Source organism: Canis lupus, chromosome 32 (genome assembly GCF_048164855.1).
Source record: "Canis lupus baileyi chromosome 32, mCanLup2.hap1, whole genome shotgun sequence".
NCBI classification, from domain to species: domain Eukaryota; kingdom Metazoa; phylum Chordata; class Mammalia; order Carnivora; family Canidae; genus Canis; species Canis lupus.
The window spans coordinates 39,197,555-39,211,119 of NC_132869.1; the positions used below are offsets into that span (position 1 = coordinate 39,197,555).

General features: G+C 45.0%; 1 protein-coding gene across 12 annotated transcripts in view; it reads right to left on the reverse strand.

The window, feature by feature from the left end:
* PARP6 (poly(ADP-ribose) polymerase family member 6) overlaps window positions 1-13,461 on the reverse strand; it is a 28,171-nt gene extending 14,710 nt beyond the window's left edge. For 2 of the 12 annotated variants that reach the window (XR_012022906.1, XM_072809495.1), the window contains exons 1-10: window positions 11,577-12,518; window positions 9,511-9,708; window positions 8,801-8,878; window positions 7,932-8,026; window positions 7,481-7,541; window positions 7,148-7,238; window positions 6,607-6,673; window positions 3,301-3,450; window positions 1,982-2,192; window positions 1,407-1,460 (exon numbers count right to left, since the gene is read on the reverse strand). Coding sequence is in view for 10 of the 12 variants with exons in the window: in XM_072809495.1 (XP_072665596.1) it covers window positions 1,407-1,460; window positions 1,982-2,192; window positions 3,301-3,450; window positions 6,607-6,673; window positions 7,148-7,238; window positions 7,481-7,541; window positions 7,932-8,026; window positions 8,801-8,878; window positions 9,511-9,513 (810 nt within the window). In the remaining 2 variants the exon portion in view is untranslated. The other 10 variants (XM_072809492.1, XM_072809491.1, XM_072809488.1 and 7 more) reach the window with 10 other exon arrangements.
* Between the last annotated feature and the right edge of the window lie 104 nt (window positions 13,462-13,565).

Below are 13,565 nucleotides of genomic sequence, written 5' to 3' on the forward strand. Positions count from 1 at the left end.
AGTCCATGATTACATGGTAGGAGGCCTGAGAAGCCATTTTAACTATCCGGAACAATCAGCCTGTCCACTGGTCAAAACCAGAGATACAACTCTGTTGGGAAGAGAGCACAAATCCAGAGCCAAATGGCAATATCCTAAACAATTTTTTTAAGGTAACATATAATGTTTTATTAGTTTCAGGAATAGAATTTAGTAATTCATCAGTTGCATAAAACACCCAGTGCTCATTAGTAAAGAATTTTCTAAAACGCTTTGTCTACACTGAAAAAAATAAAAAATATAAATAAATAAATAAATAAATAAATAAATAATAAATAAATAAATAAATAAATAAATAAATAAATAAAACACTTTGTCTAGGGGCACCTGGCTGGCTCAGTCTGTGGACCACACAACTCTTGATCCCGGGGTCATGAGTTCAAGCCCCACATTGGGTATACAGCTTACTTAAAGACAAAACCTAAAAAACAACAATAATGAAATAAAACCACACTCTTGTCTTACCATGACTCTTTCTACCAGGTATACTTCTGTATAAATCAAATTGTTCCCATTTCACATACTTTTGGGCTGGGAAAGGGAGATGAAAGGGCTTCTTTTCACACAGATGTACCAAATGCCTACTATGTACCCAGTTTGGTGAATGGTCTCCTTGATTATGCAATAACATAAAAGATTCTCTTCTCAGACCCTCAATGCCAACAAGGGAGATGTGGCATATATACAAATTAATTACAACTCAACTGTGGCACATATACAGATTAATTACAACTCAAGGCAGCATATGGTACACAACACAGAGGTGCCATACAAAATAAAAAGCACCTTAAGAGTTCAATGAGAGAAAAGATCACTCCTACCTAATATGGTTGGAGTACTAGAGAAGAATTTTATGGCAAAGGTAGCATTGAGGCTTGACTGCAACAAGTCGACATGGGCAGGAAGGCCAGAGATAATGATGTGAACAAAGATAATAGAGATGGAAAAGTGAGAAAAAGCACGCCCAGGAAATAAAGAGATATTAAAAAAAAAAAAAAATGACCCAGTAGTAGCTGAGTAATGAAAGAGATATAGGGAAAACTGAAGGTCATCTAAATGAGGATGTTGGGGATCATAAGGAAATCAGTGTCAATCCCTCTCATATCTTGACACCTATGCACTTAAAATTTGTAATGCATCATTTGGCACTTGATCAGACATGGTCTGTAAGCGTCGTCCCAATAAGGCCATAAGCTTCTTGAGGATAGGAACTATGCCTTCTTTTCTGCTATCCACAAATGCTTACTATGGTTCTAGGAGCCAAGCAATTCAGGAAATATTTAACTGAGGAGCTGGGAGATGTTAGGGGAACAGATGGGTCAGAAAACAGGGGAAAGGCTTAGGAATGAAGCTTTGAACTCAATTACCTGGACAAGGAATCCATATTCCAGAGTGGGGATGTTCTTGCAGTGACCACTGACCTGATGAGAGTAAAAAGACAGACATTATGAGCCTTTTATGAATTTGGTGTCTAGATAGACCTCACACTCAACACCTAAGATTCTCCTAAAGTAGCTTCACCCTAGCTCCGATTAGTCTAAATAATCCCAAAGCTGGAGAAAGAACCCTTAGATATTTTTGCCACAAGTACCTGAAAAGGGCTCACCTGTCCTTAACCTTCTTCAAGGTAGATAAATAGGTTAATATAGCAGCAGATGACCAAGTCCTAACCACAGCCTAATAAAATCATACATGATGCCTTGGGATACCCAAGTTCAGACTCCCTGCTTCACGGCCTACTATCAGAGAAGCTTGCCAGACAGTTTAGACATGTTTTCAGCTATTAAAAAATGTGCTCCATTCTGCCCACTCATGGTACCTGTCCAAGTTTGATTTAGGATGCCTGAAAAACCATACCCCCACCTCATTTTGAGAAGCTATCTCCCACATCTCCATTCCCACCCTCCTGACACCCAAGTCAAACCCTCCCCAGCCCATGTACCAAAGGAGAGGTCCGTGCTGGGGGAGGGAGGCCCACGTGCTGGGGGCACAGGAGACCTGCCTGGGGGCTGGGAGGGTAGCCAAACACCTCCACTTTGGGGTTCTTCATAGTGCAAGAGATGGAACGGTTCATGAGGCGCCCAACTCGAAGCTCTGGTACACCCAGTTTGCCTTTCAGCATGGAGTCCTGTATGATAGGGAAACTGGGAGACCTGGAGAGAAAGCAAAGAGAAGTGATGAAACCAGGGATTCAAAATGAGCCCCTTAGAAGAACACTGAGTCCTAGGTCAGGATGGGTGAAGCAACTTAAGCCAAAGAAGAAATCCCATCTGAGGAAAGTTCCATTGGATGTTAAACACCTTTAAAACAAGTAGATCACAAACCTGAATTGATTTTTATGTCATTACTTGTGTGTTCTTCAGATTAGAACATGGAAGACAAGCAAAGGCAAAGTCTCAGTCAATTTCTATAGCATCTAGGCTAGGTATGGAATGATCCCTTGGACAGGATGCCTATTTATTTGGGGAGGGTGTGTGTGTGTGGTGTTTATACACATATGATTAAGTGCTAAATACTATACTAAGCAAGTGGTTGAAGCCCAAAGAGCCTAATGTCTGACAGTCTGTCAAGAATAGTGCCTGGGAAACTACAAATCTGGGTCTGTATTTGCCTTTGGGAAAATTAGAGGCACCAGTGGGGAAAAATGTAGGCCTGGGACAGAGAACGAGACAATATTTATTTCCAAAACCTAGATAATGAATCAGTGTACCTTTTTTTTTTAAGATTTTATTTATTTGAGACAGAGAGTACGTGTGAGAGAACACAAGCAGGAGAAACGGCAGAGGGAGAGGGAGAAGCAGGCTCCCTGCTGAGTAGGGTGCCTGCTTCAGGGCTCAATCCTAAGATCTTAGGATCATGACATGAGCCGAAGGCAGATGCTTAACTAGCTGAGCCACCCCGGCACCCCTCAGTGTACCCTTTCATGAGGGCAAGGAGTTGATGCCTATACTCAGACTCTGCTTTCTCAGGAGAGGGAGTAATGGATGAGGTTCATAAAAAGAAAAGTTGGAAAAAATTAGCATACAATTCTTCAAATACATACCATGAAAGGACAAAGTATGAATACTGGTGTCGGAAGTACAAGGATAAAGACACATGGGGGACGGGGCCATGTGGGTGGTGGTAATAGTTAAAGGTGCAGAATTTGGAGAAGCTTGGGAGAAAGCAAAATAGGTAAGTTTACATAATCAAGCAAGTGGAGCTGGAGCTCAGACAAGACCACCATCGTTAGAGATGAGCTGCTCCTGGAGCAGCACTTACTTGGGGATGGGTGAGAAGATGCTGAGGCCAGCTCGGAACTTCTTGATGGTACCACTTGCCTTGAACCAACTGTGCCTTTTTTCCTGCTGGGTCTTCAAGAAATCGTTGCTGAGATGTTTCCATTGTTGGGAAGTGAACATACCCAGGATCCTAAGAAATCAAAGTGAATGGACTTACAAAAGGTCAGGCAGGGGAGGAAGTCAAGAAATAAAACTATGAAAAGCAATTCATCTAAAATTCAGACCCAGGAGCTGTAAGCTAGTTGTGGTAAGGGAATGTGTGTCTGAAGACCCCCTGATAATGACCTTAACACATGGAAGTGTACTGTCCTAAAGTACCTCTTTGCCTAAGGGGTAAATACCACTCCCATTACCTAGTCTAATGGACCAGAACAATTCTGAGATGATTTGCCTTTAGTGGAAGATCTCAAAGATGAGCTTCCAATGGCCATGAACCTGAGAATTTATTGCCAAGAATGACCATACTGACAGTGGAACAGAGGTAGTTGGATGGAATAGAGTACCACCCTCTATTTTGGGAATAGTGAAGAAAAGGAATGGGACATGAGGGGTATAACATTGTTAAGCAAAAAATTATATCCCCAAACTTATGGCTTCCAACTTGAGCTGAGCCCCCAACAGTCTTACCAATCCTTTCACTTGTCTTTGATCAGTCCTCTCTGGCGTTACTCTATTATTCTAAATCCTTACTGCCTTCTCTAAGCTCTTCACTTCACCTACAGCTGATAACCTCTTCCTTCTTTTTTTTTTTTTAAAGATTTTATTTATTTATTCATGATAGACATAAACCTAGAGAGAGAGGCAGAGACACAAGCAGAGGGAGAAGCAGGCTCCATGCTGGGAGCCCGACGTGGGACTCGAGCCCAGGACTCCAGGACCGCGCCCTGGGCCAAAGGCAGGCACCAAACCACTGAGCCACCAGGGATCCCCAACCTCTTCCTAATTAACAGAGAAAACTGAAGCTGTCAGTTACCAGCTTTAATTTTCCAAGCCTGCTACAAAATCTATCTCCATTTCCTCTATTTCAATTCCTCCATTCTCTGGAAACAAGATAACCCTTCTATTAATTCCTCTATTTATTCTCTAGATCTCAGCCGCTTCTTGCCTCTTTACGGATCTTGATTCATCAATCACCCCCCTCTCCTGTCAGTTCCTTTCCCAAACTCTACAAAAAGTTTCAAGTTTCTGCATGCACCCCAGTCTAGCTATAGCTCTCTCTTTCCCTGCTATCCTCATCCAAATATCTCAGTTCACACTTATTGTTTATACTTCATTGCTAATCACTCACTTCCCAACTCAACTGCAGTCTGGTTTCTACCTTTGCTACTCCACTATGATTGCTCTTACTCTGATGCTAAATCCAACAAAAACTCTTATGTTCTCCTTTGACTTATCCTCTCTGGCCTCTTGCCCTCCTTGTAGAAACGCTCCCCCTTGCCTTCTGACACCATTTGCTTCCTATTCTTCTCCAACCTCTCTGGACTGCCTTCAATGTTCTTTCTGTGCCTACTCTGCAGGTTTCTTGAGTATTTTGCCTGGATGTTGAAGGGTGTTCTGCCTTTGATTCTATTTTTTTTCCATTTTATCATGTTCTTCCTTAGCAGTCTCCTACTTTATACCAGTTGTAATCTCCACCCATTCACTGAATATATTTCAAACCTAACTTCTGTTACATATCTAACCATGTACTAAGTACCTCCACTTGAATATCCCAAGATTATCTTTTTCTTTTTTTTAAGTAGGCTTCATGCCCAGCATGGAGCCCAACTCGGGGCTTGAACTCACGACCCTGAGATCAAGATCTGAGCCTAGACCAAGAGTTGGACACTGAACTGACTAAGCCACCCAGATGACTCCCCTCAAAGTTATCTTTAAACAACATGTTTAAAATGGAACTAATTATCTATCCTTATCCCATAAACCTGGTCCTCTTCTTATATCCCTATTTAAATTGGTGGTATTACAAATTACCCAGACACATAGATTGGAAATCTAAGAGTAATTTCCCACTATTCCTTAGTTCTTATGACCATATATGACATATCCAAATCAACGTTCAACTCTTAGTGATTCCATACTCCAGAAAGCTCTCTAGTCCATCTTTCACCTCTATTCTCACCTACAGTCACACTTTGGCTCAGGCCCTCATCATCTTATGTCTGGACTTCTGCAAAAGCCTCCTACTAAACTAGTTCTGGTCTCTTGTTTCACCCTTTCCTACTGATTTTACACAGTGCTACCAGAATCGTTTCTCTAAAATGAAGTCTGGCCACATTCCTTCTTTGCCTAAAATCCTTCAATGTTCCTGCTGCCTACAAGATAAAAGCCCAAGATCCTCTCTGATTTGGACCCCTTCCTACTTCTCTGGCTTCAATTCCTACCACTCTCCCCTTGTATTTTACTAGCAATATTTAACTACTTGAGCTTCCTACACACATGCTGCTTCACCTGACTATGTCCTTGCAAATATTATTCACTCTCAGAGTCTGTCTGTATGGGCAACTCTTATCCATCCTTGAAAACATGAATCATCTCTGTTTCATTCATTCACTCAGCCCTCCACCCACCATTAGACAGACTGAGTCACTCCTTCCTCTATATTCTTTCTATATCTTATATATTCACTTGTGTTAGAACATGTATCCACTAGATTCTATTCACTGAATAGAATATATAAAGAATCTACAATTCATTTATTTCTCTTTGTACACCAATATTAGCAAGGCACTGAACATATTCCATAAACTAAAAACTGTCTGAGGGATCCCTGGGTGGCCGGGATCCCTGGGTGGCGCAGTGGTTTAGCGCCTGCCTTTGGCCCAGGGCGCGATCCTGGACACCCGGGATCGAATCCCACGTCAGGCTCCCGGTGCATGGAGCCTGCTTCTCCCTCTGCCTGTGTCTCTGCCTCTCTCTCTCTCTCTCTGTGACTATCATAAATAAATAAAAATTAAAAAAACTGTCTGAGCTGCTAGAGCCCCACTCTGAGAATACCACTAGAGAAAAAGTGAAGAACATTACCCTAATTCTAGGGTTGTACTTATCCTTAAATGGCAAGTACTGATGACTCTCCTCCTTACCTCCAGGAAGTCTCAAAGCCAGACACCCCAGAACCAGAGAATATCCTACCTAGCCATAAATTTTGCTTTCCAAATTTAGTCTTTCTTGGGAATATATCAGAAAGATATTTTTGGGAGGAAACATTCCATCCAAAGGTCTGCCTGTTCATCCATATGTCCATCTCTTCCCCTTATATGTCCATCACCAGAAAGATCAAAGTTCTTACTTTTTCAGCTGAAGACCCAGCCCAAACCCTTCCTTATTCGATGGCTGGAAAACCTCAATTGATGGTTCTGCAAAGAGAAGGAAAAGCTCCTAGTATGTACAATCTATTTTCCTGCGAGTCCAAAACTCCAGTTCAGGGGACAAGCTTCCTCAGATTCTAAGCATACTCTAACCAATAGTGATGGAGAAGCAAACATCTGAGGCAGAGGGTAGATTCTGGGAACTGTCTGACCAGTTTAAAATATTTTAGCTTCAAAAAAAAAAATATTTTAGCTTCTATGAGAAAGTTGGAGGGAATGAAAGGAATAAATAATATCTGGGGACCAGAGAAAACAATTTCATCACTAAGAAGGCCTTTAGGGGATGGATATCAGGCAACAGGGAATGGAGATACCAGTGACAGGAAACTGAAAAGCCTCTACCAATGGCCTGCAAACTATTTCCAAAGGCTTTATTCCTAGCTTTTCTCTGGCTCAGTTAACTTAGAACTTTGGATTAGGCCACACTCAAAGCATTTACTTGCCCAAAGTCAGTGCCTTTACCTGGTCCATCAAGGTACTGGGAGAGAGAAAATCGCAGCCTCAACACAATAGGTTCTGTTCGGAGGACTTTCCAGGCTGTAGAGACTTCCTCCTACAAGAGTAAGGGAAACAATTTCCCATTTAGCAACAGAGAGGAATGGACTTGGGAAGTTTCCCTATATGACACGCACATGCACATGACAGTACACACCACTGTCTGCTGATGGTCTAGGAAAGACAAGGATGAAGAATATGTGCTCCAAATACAGCACTCAGGAACAAGACTCCTGGCCTACATGACAAAATCCACAAGTCCAGCTAGACATGTTGTTGGCAGGTACTAGCACCACTTACATCGAGGAAGCTGATGTTGATGTGGAGGTCAATGTCCACGTCATCGATAGTTCCATATTCTCTACAGAGATACAGGGGAGACTCATTAAGGGAGAAACAAGACTGAAGAGGAGGGAGAACTGAGCCAGGGGCCAGGGGAGAGGGAAGAGTGGAAGGTAGCTCTGTATCTAGACTTAGTTGCAGCCTGAGGCCAGAAGCCCTTCTTACCTCAAAGGTCAAACTATCAGCCTAGAGGGATCTAGGATAAGAGTAAACCTCTAAGAAAAGTGGCTATACTTCCCTCATCAATGCTTTCAGCTAAGCTTAAGTATTCTAGGCAACTCCCGCTATCTATCACTAAGCTCATAATTTATCCATGTCCACAGACACCTAATGATACCATAAAAGGAAAAAACCTCCAGCCTTTTAACAGCTCAGAAAGAAGTGGCTTGCTCCTGAAGTGGAGTCCCACCTGATGGATACAGAGTTCTCACTGTAGATCTCCTTCACGGCTTCAATGTCTGCATCAAGCTGTGGGTGTCGATACAGGTCAGCTGCACAGCTCCCCTGAGTCAGCAGCAAAAACAGTGAGGAGAAATGGGGGGAGGGAAAAGAGGCGAAAAGAGATATGAAAAATAAAAACAACATGAACAGACACCAGAAACAGGAAAATCAAATGGCAGCAGTACATATAAGCAAAAGGCTGCTTCTGTGAAGGAGCTCTTGATGGTGGCCCTAGCCATCCATCGTTGGCACTTAAGTCTCCTGCCATCTCCACTCTAAGAAGTTTCAGTGGACCAAATAAATGCAGGCCTTGCTTGAGAACTACACAGCCTTAAGTCTGCATCTTTTCCTCTGACCCTGGCCAGGGATACTTAAATATCCCTTCTATGAGAACTCAGAACAGGCTGAAGAATATAGAATTTAACTCAGATGGTTCTGTGTGAAGAGTTCAACATTCCTCTTCAGGATTCTGTTCTGGGTAGTGATAGCATGCATGATAGCATGACCAATCACTGGCAGGATAATCTTTTAAAAATTTGACCCTAATGAATGAAATGATACCCACTAGCTAGTAGAGTAAAAAAATAATTATTTCCAACCAAGAACACATGGGTAGCTTCCACATCCAAAGGATGTAGCTTACTCTGGTAAAGGTATAGGTCTCAGGCAATAGCAAGGATATGAGATCAGCTCTGCTGAGACAATGCTCAGACCATACGAACATGGTATTGTATCCTCATCTTATCCCTGCTCCAGAATAATCCTTCACTACTTGTTGTATTCAGAGACACACACATTTGGACTATCCAACATGGTTTTTAGGGGTTGTAATCTCACCTGAACTCCATAGAGAAACTCCTCTGATTCATTATCTCCCTCCGAATCATCATCATTCCAGAACTGGCCTTTGATGTCCTAGTGATGAGAAATAATACAACCCTGATTGGATCTCTATCATCCCACGGAACGGAGTGGGGTGACAGGAAACAGATTCCCACAAAGAATGGGAGGCCTCTTAGAATGGAATAACTGAGGCCCTATTCCCTTTACTCCCTTTGCCTCACCCTTTGGGAACATCTGTCTCTTCCTGGATCTGGTCATATCCATGGCCTACCTCTGACTTGTGAGGGATGGAAGAAAACGGAATTTTGGCCTTCTTGAGTGTAGGTATGATGATTAAGGCTCTGGTAGCCAATGGGGGAGAGATGCAGACTCCAACATCAATGTTGATTCCTAGGCATATCTAGATCTAGTGCAAGCTGGCCCCTTCTAGGATCATTACTGCAAAGAAGCTACCACACATAGCTAAGCTCTCTTGTCCTATCACTCCCTTTCTATCCCTTACTAAACTCTCCCCTCCCTTCCCAAGAAAATCTACCAGTACACACACCAAGTAATACTCTCTCCATGCTCTTTCCGTTAATTCAGATAAACACGCTACCTTTCAAAAGGGTAGGAGGGAAAATACCAGGAAAAGGTGAGGTTTGCACTTGGTCCCATCTATCCCATGAATGATCAGTTGGGAGAGGTGGGCAGTCAGTTCTCACCATTGGGTCAGTGGGTCACACACACTCCCAGGTCAGTGCTAGGCAGCACCCCTCCATACCACCAGCTGAACCCAGGCCAACGGGATGGGCATTTAGGAGGCCACAGAGGGAGACAAAGGAGGGGGTGATGTCAGGGGCTGACTGGAGATCTGCTGGGGAGGTCAGGCTCTGCTGTGGTGGAGGTAACAAGTCACTCTCCTGTGGAAAGTAGACAACAATTGGTTTCATCACCACTTAACAGCTAGATGGTATTACACAGGCACACATGTTTATGGATACACTTTTATTAGACATATTACAGACACTTGCATAGAGACAGACTTGCATGCATGTACACACACTTGTACACATAGTTCATAAGGATAATGAACCGTGAAAGCACTATACAAACATAAGACACTGTTGTTCCATTTGAGCTCAAGAGTTGGGATTAGAGCAAGTCCCTACTCTAGATCATAATGCTAGATCAACCCTTGAAGCCAAAAGTGATGGTGGTTAAGACCAGATGATGATATGCTACTCTATCTAGTCCGTTCATCCACAGTACCAACCCTCACCAGAATCAGATTCTTCTGGGAATCTTTACCTCTACTTTATGTACTCAAATTGAATCATCATGACTTATTAAATATCATTACCACTAGAATCCTTTATATGACAATCAGAGCTAACTTAAAAAGTCCTCAATAACACTGAAAATCCCCTACTAGACATGGTCTAAGTTGTCATGGCCAAATACCCTGGACTAGTCTTGGAACCTATTCCCCAAATAAATGCAATAATGATCCCAATTGCCAGAAAAACACTAACTCTTAGCCATTTCACAAAATTAAGAACCACTATCTAGGCCTTTCTGGTTCTGCACATATCTGTCTCACTTACTCCAACCTTAAAAGGAGGTGTTCTTGGTCTCTAATATGGTTCTACTGAACCTGAGGTTTATAGATCAGATTGGGATCTATGGATCTGCAATGTCAGCATCATCTGGAAACATTTGAAATGTAAATTCTCAGACTTCTATTAAGACCTACTGAATTAGAAACTCCAGAGATGCGGTCCAGTAATTTGTGTTTTAACAAGCTCCCCCCAAATTATGCTGACATATGATAAAATTTGAGAACCACTGTTCTAAATCCTTGTGTGCTCCAGGGGCTTGTGGTCTGTTCCCAGATACCAAGCTAAGCCTGATAACTGACTCAGGACGGGGACATATGGCACAATGCCAGGGCCAACACTGATCGCAGCACCTGACTCATCAAAAACAATATGGGAAATTACAACTGAAGTTCTTAGAGATGAAATGGCCAATATCTGAGATTTACTTTAAAATATTACTCCAGCCCAAAAAGGGCAGTAGGGTGTATGTGTGTATGTGTCTGTGTGGAGTGGGCGGGAGGGAGATGAAATAAATACGGCAACATATTAATGATCAATCTGAGTGATGGATTCATGAGGGTTTCTTGTCCTCTACTTTTGTGTATAGTTGGAAAATTTCATAACAACTTAAAAAAAAAAATCATAGTCTACTCTTGTACTTTTTCAGGGGCCCTGAAAAGTCAACTCTAAATGTGAATAGGAAAATTATCCCTGAAACTCCACAACTGCTTCCTTGCTGTTCTTTAAACATATTAAGAATATTCCCACCATAAGGCCTGTCCCTGCTGTTGCTTCTTCTTGGAACACTTTTCAGATATCCATATGGCTTGCTCCTCAACTTTCAGATTTCTGCTCAGAGGTCATCTTGACCATCCTCTATAAAACAGCAAAACCTCAAGACACACACACACACTAGCACTCTCTATGCCCCCTACTCACTTTATATTTTTCCACAGCACCATGCTCTGACATACAAAAATGTTTATTTATCTTCCACCAGAACATAAGCCCTGTGTTGGCAGAGGCCTTGACTCTTTACTGTCTATGTTGTCAGTCCCTCAACTCATACTTACTGAATGAACTGTCTTATACCTAAACCAAAAGGGAGATACACACGAGAACTTAAATGTGTCTACACATAGACAAAATCATACAAAAAAAATTATTTTAAAAAGCAAGACTCCATTCACCTTCAAGAGCAGCTGAGAACCAAAATTATGAAGATCTGAGGGCTGAGCTGGGTTTGTGAGATTTGAAAATAAACAGTCAGGTGCTGATCTGGATGATCACAGAGGAATAAAGAGGGAGGCACTAATGTCCAGCTTGGGCTGTCTTGGGCTGGGTGGTAGGACGTTGGCAGCGTAGGCCAGAAGTACCAACTTTCTCAAGGTCTTTGTCGCCGTAGAAGTCAAGGGAAACTTAGCCTCTCTCCAAGGGCTGTTGCTGCTTGGTTTCTGCTGTTATCACAAGGAGAAAAAGTTCAGAGAGGATTTTTCTTGTCCAGGGAAGAAACAATTCAAGAGACTACCATCTTTTCCAAACCAGGCTGTTTCAGTGAAAGCGACTCCCTTCTACTCTCAACGCCCATTCCCCAAGAGGTAGAAAATGGGTTTTAAAAGAGTGGGAAAGGGGGAAGTGGTGGGTCATGACATTCGCAGAATCACAGACATCTCAAAGAGGCGTAAGCCCAAAAGATGATCTATCTCAATGCTTTCGTATGTATTATACACAGAATACTCAGGTGTAGGAGGGCAGCTCGGGTGGCCCAGCGGTTGAGCACCTGCCATCAGCCCAGGGCCTGATCCTGGAGACCCAGGATCGAGTCCCACATCGGGCTCCCTGCGTGGAGCCTGCTTCTCCCTCCGCCTGTGTCTCTGCCTCTGTGTGTGTGTGTGTGTGTGTGTGTGTGTCATGAATAAATAAATAAAATCTTAAAAAAAAAAAAAAAAGAATATCAGGTGTAGGAAAGCTGAGCAAGTGGCTTAGCATCAGTATAGTGGAACTGGGACTTAAGCACATTGGACAGGTCCTAATTGTAATTGCATCCAATTTTTCTTGCGATGTGGTTATAACTCATAAAAGGAGTTGTTTAATGAATTGAGCAAGAAAGACCTATCTGATCCCGTCTAAATGAGGCGAAGGAGGGAACCTTTCAAGAGAGGCTGGGCCAAATACAGACTGTGCGAGGGGAGCGCCTCCACTCTCTCAGTTCGGGGTGAAGTGTGGAGCTCAGAAGACCTCACGGATTTGCACGGGAACGGGCCCAGTGTAAATGCGCCTCAAGTCTGGATCACAAAGGTCCTCCCCCGGGTCCACGGGCACTTCTCGGTTGCGACAACTTCTCGTCTAAGTGGAAGCAGCCTCGGATCCCGACATACAGCTGTGGGCCTGACTCCCGGCTTTGTCCTCCCGGGGGAGGGGGTGCCTCCGCTCCAGGGCGAGCGCTCCGTCCCCGGAAAGACTAGGCCACGGAACAAAGAGCGCGGAGTGGGGGGGATGCTCCGAGGGGGGGGGCCGGACACCCACGGGGGGGGGGGGGCGACTCCCGAAGGCCAGCGCTGCCCCCGGGACGCCGGCGGCGGGGGAGGACGAGGGGAGCCCCCGACCCTGCTGCCCTCCGCGCTGCCAGGGCAGGCCCCGAGGCCTCCCCGGGGCGAGCCGCACGGCTCCTCCCCGGGTTCCCCCGGAGACCCCAAACACACCCAGCACCTGCCTCCCGGGAAGAAGCTCTGTGCCCGATCGGTGCCGCCGGCCGCCCGGCCTTGAGCGCAGCCTGTCAAGCCCGGGAGGGCCCTCAGCGCCACCCGGTCCAAGCCCCTCACTTCATCCACCCCGGCCGAGGCGGGGCGGGCCCCGCACCCTTCCCGCGGCCCGGCCGCCCCGCCCCGTCCCCGTGGCGGCCGCCCCACAGGCCGGCCTCGCGAGTACTCACGGCGACCCCGGGCCGCGTGCGGCCGCCGCCGAGGGGACGAGCGGCCCGGGACGCCCCGCGGGGGCGGAGCGGCAGGCCAAGGGGCGGGGGCCGGGCCGGGCGGACGAGGTCGCGCTCCCCCCACGCCTCGTCGTTCCGTCACGGGCGCGCAGAGCCAGTCTGCGCATGCTCGCGCGGCGCCGCCGCGGTCACGTGGCCGGCTCCCGGCCAATCGCCGCGCGGCCTGCCCCCGGGCGCGCCCCCGCCC